This window comes from Dermochelys coriacea, chromosome 17, assembly GCF_009764565.3.
Source record: "Dermochelys coriacea isolate rDerCor1 chromosome 17, rDerCor1.pri.v4, whole genome shotgun sequence".
Lineage (NCBI taxonomy): Eukaryota > Metazoa > Chordata > Testudines > Dermochelyidae > Dermochelys > Dermochelys coriacea.
Window position 1 is genome coordinate 22,751,544 of NC_050084.1, and position 8,756 is coordinate 22,760,299.

At 55.7% G+C, this 8,756-nt stretch overlaps 1 protein-coding gene across 1 annotated transcript in view; it reads left to right on the top strand.

Moving 5' to 3' along the window:
* LOC119844740 overlaps positions 1 to 3,930 on the top strand; it is a 26,425-nt gene extending 22,495 nt beyond the window's left edge. Inside the window, 1 exon segment of the mRNA XM_043499720.1 lies at positions 3,157 to 3,930. Within this exon segment, the coding sequence (XP_043355655.1) occupies positions 3,157 to 3,785 (629 nt within the window). The 3' untranslated portion in view covers positions 3,786 to 3,930.
* Positions 3,931 to 8,756: the final 4,826 nt, after the last annotated feature.

Here is an 8,756-nt window from a genome sequence, read left to right on the forward strand (position 1 = left end):
AGGGAAGAGCCTTATCTGGGGGGAGGCTGTACCAGACCCGCCCAACCAGGCAGGCTCCCAGGTACTCTCTGCTCGGGCTGATAAGGCTCCTTAGCACAGTTTCTCTCCAAACAAATTCCCGTTCAAGACACCTGACAGCTCCACAGCAGGGCAGCATCCCCAGAGCGCAGCAGGGCGGGGTTGGGGGAGCAGTCCATAGCAGCGCCTGCCCCTCATTCGGCAGGAGCTATAAGTCCTAGCCACGTGCTGCCTCCATCTAGACGGCCTATCTGCACAGAGCAGCAGCGTTCAGCCTGGGACAGACGTGCTGCGGGGAGGTGATGGGTACGAGCGGGCTCAGAGAGCCAGAGGGTCAGTGGGGCAGCACAGGGCCCTTCTGCTCCGCACTAGGGCTGAGTGGGCGTGTTCAGCTGGGATTGGAACCCACCAGCACTTGTGGGTCCGAATGTGGGGCTGGAACTCAACGCAGGGCGCTCCCACCTCGCCTGGGGGCGACTAGGGGGTAGGGCAGAGAGGCACCTGGGCTGAGACTCAGAGGAGCAGAGACACCAGCTCCAGGGATACAGAGTCTATGACCTCTGCCCAGCCGAGTTAAACTCCCCAGCTGTGTGGCAGGCCCCCCACCCTGAGGGGTCCCCTCCGCGCCGGTATGTCACAGCAGGGTAATGTGGCATACTGAACGGCAGGGGTTGCCAGAGACCGGCTGGGTTAGAGGCCTTTGGGGATGGAGGAAGCAGCACTAATGTCCTTGCCAACCGCCCTATAGAGGAGGGGCCGTGCCCGGCAGGTGCAGGGCAGGGAGCTGGGACGCTGCGCGTGGGGTCATTGTCTGGCCCAGACCCTTCCTAGCAGGAGGCAGAGGCCGAGGCATTTCCTGCAGGTCACCTTCCGCTGCAGCTTGGCCATGGGCCCCCCAGCCACTAGCCCAGCCAGGGATCCCAACTGGTGATTGTCATGGCTGGCTCCTGCCTGCTGCCAGCAGCTCTTCACTGCCCGCGAATTCCTGAAATCCTGTGCGCCCTTCCCCCCGCACCTCCTGGGGCTCTGAGTGCCCCTGGCCAGTCTCCCCCCCTCAGCCCCACCTCCCGGGGCTGTGAGTGTCCACCTAGCCTCCCCACCCCCATGATCTCCCTCCCTAGGTCTCTCAGTTCCTCCCCAGCCCCCTCCCTATACGGCCCCCCCTCTCCGGAGTGCTTAGTGCCCCCCCGATCCCCATTTTCCCTTTTTCTCACCTACCCTCCCGGTCGTTTCCATGGTACAGAGGTGTCTCTGTGGGGCAAGCAGAGCGGGAACATTTCTCCAGGGCGAATCCCAAGCTTCCTTGGATCCGCCCCCCTCCTGGGTGTTTCTGTCCCAACTGGGCCAGTTCCTAGTGTCTCCTCTCTGCCCCATGCATGCCTGGCCAGTGGCCGGCTGCCCAGCCAGACTGACAGGTGAGGGCGGCAGTGCCAGTCTGCGCTGGGTGAGGCAGGAGGTTCCAGCAGTCCCAGCTCTGGGTTGTGCCGTTCCCTGGCAGAGGGAACTGGGAGTCGCGGCTCCTAAAGGGCGGGTGTGTGTTCCCAGCTTCTCGCCGGCTCTTCCCTTTTGCAGCTGCCCAGTGCCCTCGTCTCCTGCTCCTCACTGGCCTGCTGGCCCTGTCAGCCCCAGTTCTCACCCTGGAAATACACAATCTGAACATCTTAAAGGGACCCACCCATGCAATCCGGAACATCCACCCAAAAGATCTGAAGGCAGGTGTGTCATGTGTCTGCTTTTATAGCTCTCACCCCTGGCCCTAGGGGTCCTGCCAGCCCTGGGACCCCAGAATGTCACTACCTGGCTGCCTGGGGATTATGGAGGCCTGAAGCCACTGGGAGAAATTACATCCAACTGTAGCTCTATATTCAAAGCACGCTGAGCTCTTTGGCAGTTGGAGGGGGAGAGAGGTTGGGGAGCGCGCAGGGGCTGGGCCGTTGCAGTGCAGGGAGCAGCACAGGACAAAGCCAGGAGGTGCTGGTTGCCTTGGGTAGCAGAGAGGACATGGAGGAGTGGAATTGGTGCAGCGCGGGCCCGAGCAGGGCAGGGGGCAGGCGGGATGAGAAGGGGAGGCAAATGCACTGCTAACACTCTCCGCTGTGGAACTGGTGCTGAGGAGACAGTCTCTGAAAACCCCTCATGTCACTCAGATCTCCCAATTCCTGTCCCTACAGATCAGGGGAAAGGGAGCCTGCAGCACAGCCGAGCCAGTGACCCGCAGGTACCAGAGGTCCACGGTAAGAGTATATCCCACTTTACCTGTCCACGCCCCACAGAAATAAGATGCAAGAACAACAAGAGTTATTCACACAGCTTCTACCTGCAGGGCATAACAAGGCATTGGGATGCACTGTCTGAGGGATTATACAGGCCCCTGGGAGCAGAAACTCTGATGGCAGATTTCAGTGTGGGAGGTGGGGAAAGGGCTTGATACACACAGGCTGTAATGTGTCCTGCAGAGGAGAAGCTTTGGATCATGATCTTTCTGCAGGAAAAGTGGCACCACTGTGGGGGATCCAGGACCCAGGGCTGCGACCCTTTGGGCTGTGTCCCTCACTACTACAGGTGTGGGGAGTTTACAGCCAAATTTGCAGTCAAGATCCCTTGACTCTGCAGACCCCTCCGTTCCCTGGCAGCTGGTGTCCATGGCCTCAGCACACAGGCCGTGTTGAAGAGCCCTTGGCACAGCAGTTTGCTGAGAGCTGAGGGGTACAGAACCCGCTGCTGTAAGACACAGTCACCCCACAGGACACATGGTGCTATTAGCTCGCAGTGTCCCACGCATTGTAGCTGCCGTGTTAAACACCTCCCCGAAAGCCCATGCAGAGTATGAACAGGGGCCTGTTTGTCTCCTGGGAAACCTATGTGTGCACATGTAAAGTAGCTAGTTAGAGAGTAAACTGCCCTGGAGTGTGTGGCAGGACCTAACACCAGGGCTGTGTCAGCAGATTCGGGCTCAGTGTCTGCATACAGTGTTGAAGCCTCTTTGACAATGGGCTGGCAAAGCATGCGGGTGTCAGTGCAGACACTGCTGTCTGTGACACACCGGAGGGGCCCTTTCTCACTGACCCAGGGTGGGAAGAGCTGAGCAGGGTTCTGTTCCACGGGGTTCAGTGAAAGCGATCTCTCTCTTGTGCACAGTCTGGCCCAAGGACTGCAGCGAGATAACCTGGAACAGGGTCAGCGGCATCTTCGTCATCCAACCCACAGGACTCCACCAGATTGTAGTTTACTGTGACTTGAATAGCACCAGTGACGGCTGGACGGTCCTCCAGCGGAACCGGCAAGACACACAGATCACCTGGGCTGAGTCCTGGAGCACCTACAAGTACGGCTTTGGCAACGTGCACAATGACTACTGGCTGGGGATGGAGTACATCTATCAGATCGCCAAGCAGAAGGTCTACCAGGTCAGGTTTGTCATTCATGATTCATCCGGCACCATGAAGTAAGCAGACTACAACCTCTTCTGTCTGGAAGACGAGTCCAAAGGCTACAGGCTGAGGCTGGGCTCTTACACTGGGATTGCAGGGGATGCCATGACTTCAAACAATCCAACCACCATGCATGACAACATGAAGTTCACGGCTAAAGACCTGGATCAAGACATTTATGGTGGGAATTGTGCATCTAGCTATGGTGGGGGCTGGTGGTACTCAGCTTGTTATTCTGTTCGACTGAACGTCAAAGGGAGCGTCACTTGGGGTAGTTTCTGTAATGGAAACTGCCAAGCTTCTGCCATCCTCATCAAACCAGCAACTTACTGTTAGTCACCCCTTCCCCACTCTCCCGTCTACAGTGAGGCCGACCCCTGCTCCACGAAGGGAGGGAAAAGGGTCTGAATGTGTCATGGCCAAACCTCACACCCAACTCGGAGGGGGAAGTATTATGTTTATCCAAAATGGGGCAACTTCCTCTTTTCTTTTTTTCCATGCACTTTCTGAGCTAATCTCTGCTAGGCACTTGTGCTTTGTGTTGACTTCATTTAGTTATATTCATAATCAGAACAATCATTTGCAAAATCTGCAGTATCCAGATGTAGCAGTTCCGGGGAGAATAAATGCCTCAGATCCGTATTAACTTTTCAGTGTCTTTTGCTCTTAGACTCATGCACAGTTCCAGAGGTCAGCGAGTTGGAGAAATCCAGAAACACAGAAGGATTTTTATAAACACCCACTCTACTGCTCATTAGCAGGGATTAAAGCTTTGGAGTAAAAAGGTGTATTAAAAAGTGGTGGCCCCAGTTGGTAACTTTCTGTTCTGTTCCACTTACTCTCTGCTGTGCTCTCGTGAGCACCATACTTTGTAGATCCATTCCCAGTATTCTCAGCCTTCCTGCCTTGGGGGAGTTGGGCTGCCAGAACTGGCCTGGTTCGTTGCCCCACAGTCTTAGGGGTCTGCAGTTTCCTATGAGGGAATTTTCGGCAATGGCCTAGCACGATTTAAAAGCCAGGCCTGCATGTCTGAAGGCATCTGGGTAGCTGCAGCAGTGGCCTGAGGAGCCCTTTAATCAGTACCTTGGATTACTGTCCACATGTGCAAGTAGGTCCTATTCCAAATCCAGTTGATAACAGACAATCTTCCATTGACTTCAGTGGGTGTTGGATCAGGGCCGTAGTGTAGAGTTGTTGGCATTGGCCAATTGCTGTCAACTGCACCAAAAATAACACTTTGGGCCACCAGTCCTTTCTCATGTTTTGTGGCAGAGAGACTGGGATGCTGGGAGAGGAGACTATGGGCTACCTGCTATTGATACAATACCCAGAGAGAGCCTGTAGGGCAGATACGGGATCTATTCCGCTCCCACAGCAGGCGGAGTCACTCCTCAGCCTGAGAATCAGGGCTCTGCCCCCAGCTCTCCCTGGCCACGTGCTTCAGTGAAGAGGACACAGACCCAGGGCTGTCTCCTTTAAGGGCTGTTGCTTGCTGGACTGCAGTCAGACAGTCACATGGAAATAAGCAAAAATGTTGGGGAGGGATTTTCCAAAGGTCACAAGTTTCTTAGAAGCACAGAGCTCATTGAAAGTCAATGAGCAGGGCTGGATTTGTGGGTGGGCAACCGCTGAAGGTGCAATGGTCAGGGGGGCTCCATGGTCAGGAGGCTGGGATCCATGTGATCCATCTATGTGGGGAGAAGGACTGGGCACTTGGAGGGTGGCGGCTGCTGGCCAGACACCCAGCTCTGAAGGCAGAGCCGCCACCAGCAGCAGCGCAGAAGGAAGGGTGGCATGGTAGGGTGTCTTGTCACCCTTCTGCAGGGAGCAGAGCTGGGACGGCTGCGGAAGGCAGCTTGAGCATTTCACCTCAGCCAATCTCTGGCTGAGCTGGGAGCCAGATCAGTTTGGCCCCTTCCCCGCCCTCCTCAGCCCGATGCTCCAGAGAGCAGTGACCCCCGGCCACAGCAGGAGCCACAGCGGGAGTTGACCTGACAGAGATGCTGCCTGCTCCCCAGGACTGCTGCTGCTCTAGAGGGAGCTCACCCCCCCGCACGCCGGGGTCTGTCTGCCCACCCCACACATGGCGGTAGCAAACAGGTCCATCCTCAGCGCGGGCCCCTGGACCACCAGGGAGAGCGAGAGCCCACCTGCCCTCTCCAGGAAGAAGGAGCTGAAGGTCTTGATCATGGGGATGGAGGTTGCAGGAAAACATCTCTGCGCATGATGTACATGAAGGGAACCTTTCTGGAGGTGAGTGCTGGGGCCTCCCACCTCCCTGAGCTGCCCCCCTAATCCAGCCTCTCCCTGCTAACCAGCCCCTCACCCCGTCACGGCACCCTGAGTGCTGACAGCCCTTTGGGGTCAGGTGGAGAGGAGGGTCGCTGTCAATCTCTTGGACCCCCCCCCACACCCTGCTAAGTTCGCCTAGGGTGCCATTTTCCCTAATGCTGGCCCTGTCAATGAGATTCATGCTCCTGAGATACACCTGCATTATCTAGAACCTCACCCAAGAATGTGTATTATTTATTTCCAGGAATGACCGGGTGAACGAAGGAAATTGCTCCAGCTGGGCAAAACTTTTCCCATCAGAAATATGGTTTCAGGGAAAACAAAATTTTCTGTGGGAAAAAGTCAACTTTGTTGAAATGGCAAATTCTGCAGGAGAGGGGACAGCATGAGAGATGAACAAGCAGTTTGCTCATGTACACACAGCACAAGAGAGAAACACAGGAGAATGGATCTGCTCTGCTCTGGGCTGGGGATTGTTTTGTTTATTCTCTAGAGAAGGGAATCTAAACTGTTCAGCAATCCCTCACCACCACCCATAAGAAGAGTTAATGCTGAAAGTGTGTCAGGGATCCATCTACTGTCCAAAGCAATTACTACATTTACTGTACAAAACAATGAGGCCTTTAGACACCCAATGTGAGGAAGTCTGGAGATGGACAATCATAGAATCATAGAATAATCAAGGTTGGAAGGGACCTCAGGAGGTCAACTAGTCCAACCCCCTGCTCAAAGCAGGACCAATCCCCAACTAAATCATCCCAGACAGGGCTTTGTCAAACCGGGCCTTAAAAACCTCTAAGGAAGGAGATTCCACCACCTCCCTAGGTAACCCATTCCAGTGCTTCACCACCCCCCAGTGAAAAAGTTTTTCCTAATATCCAACCTAAACCTCCTCCACTGCAACTTGAGACCATTACTTCTCGTTCTGTCAATGAAAGGAACCCGGCAGTGCTCCACTGGTCTAGGACCTTCCACTCCAACAGTCTGACACTGGCCACTCAACTTTGTCCCGTGAAACTGACCACATGTCCAGCTAGTTTCCAGATGTAAAACTGCACCTTGCCTCAACTCCCATTGCACTGCAACCTGCTCTGCAGATCTTAAAGACATCCCTTGTCCAACCTTGCATCCCACCCCGTTTCCAGGGCTGTTCACAGGCCAATGGGCAGTCTTGCCAGGGGCAGAGCTAAGGCAGAGCAGCCAGGCTAAACCTGTGGAGTGACAGCAGTGATATGACCAGGGAGAACTGACTGAATCCCTAAATTGTCCATTTCCAGACTTCGTGCAATTTGGGGCTTGGAAAGCTGCAGTAGTTCTGTGCAGAAAGTGTATTTAGGGGCCGTTAACTAAACTGTTCTGCATTTATGCCCACACAACCCCTCCTTCTGTGCACTACCCTCCCCTTGTCCCTCCAGGCTCCTGCCCCTGATGTGCCTTTCTAAGAACATTTGGTCTCCCCGACTCCCCTCGCCAGGGGTCCCCGCCCCCTGTTCCTCCCCTTCCCCCAAGGTGCCACCCCTGACCTGGCCAGAAGCTGGCCCATGGTAAGAGCTGCCCAGGGAGCCTGGGCTGCAGTGGGGTGAGCCAGGAGACAGGTAGAGAAGCCAGGGGGAGCCTGGGTTAGTCTAAGGTGTGACACCCCCAGTAGACAGATCAACAGCAGTACTTTGAGGCTGGCCCTGCCTTCATAGCCCTGATTAGCTGGGGACGGTCTGTTGGGGAGACGTGCTGCCCCCGCAGGAACACAGCAGGGCCCAGGGGAGCCTGAGCTCAGGGCTGGGAGCTTGACCCAGGGAGCTGCCCTGTGCACATGCGAATGGGCCCTGGCCCAAGCAGAAGGATCCTCTTGGTGCCCAATGCATTCAGCAGGCCTTGCCTCAGCCCGGGACTCCTGCTGGTTCCATACCCCACTCTGGGAACTCCAGTCTCAGGCACAAACAGAGTTTGCAGCCTGGGTTTCTCTCTCGCTAACCACAAACTGCCACTCTGAGCCCTCTCTCTGCACCCCGCAGCTGCGTCCCACCCCAAGTGGAAAACCCTGAACAGGGCAGTGCTGGCCTGGAGCCTGAACGTTCACCCTGGTACTGGCAATAAAGCTCCTGTTCTGTTTCTGGCCTCCGATGCTGTTGTTGGATAACAATCTCCCCACTGAGAATTGCTGTGGCTTTCTAAATGAGCGTCAGAAGAACGGGGGTTGGTGGGCAAGAAATGGTTGCAATGGTCCACACTGTATCAATTCCCTGGCTCCTGAAATAGAAGAGCAGGACAATTAACTCCCACGTCTCAGATCTTACGCCCCAGAAGGATATTAGCCTTTCTCGCAATTGCCTGACATCGTTGGCTCATATTCACTTTGCAAACCAGTGATCCTTTCTGCAGCCCTGCCAGTTATTCCCCAGGGTGGGGTACTGGACACACTCTGACCCATGTGGGACTCCTCTAGCTACATGCCCCCAGCGTGACTGCAAGCCACTGATAGTGATTCTTGGCGTTTGGTCTGTAAAACCAGGGGGCCCCACCTTACATTATTTTATCTAGGCCCCACTTCCCCGGCTTGCTTAAGAGAACGAAATGCTGCACGAAAGCTTATGCTCAAATAAATTTGTTAGTCTCTAAGGTGCCACAAGTCCTCCTTTTCTTTTTGCGAATACAGACTAACACGGCTGCTACTCTTAAAACTAACATCAGTGTGCATCACGTCGGGTTTGGCTGACGTACCGAGCGAGCACGGCTCTTGTTTCCGGCCGGGGGGGGTTGGGTGACGGACCGAGCGAGCACGGCTCTTGCTTCCGGCCGGGGGGGGTTGGGTGACGGACCGAGCGAGCACGGCTCTTGCTTCCGGCCGGGGAGGGGTTGGGTGACGGACCGAGAGAGCAAGGCTCTTGTTTCCGGCCGCGGGGGTTGGGTGACGGACCGAGCGAGCACGGCTCTTGTTTCCGGCCGGGGGGGTTGGGTGACGGACCGAGCGAGCACGGCTCTTGCTTCCGGCCGGGGAGGGGTTGGGTGACGGACCGA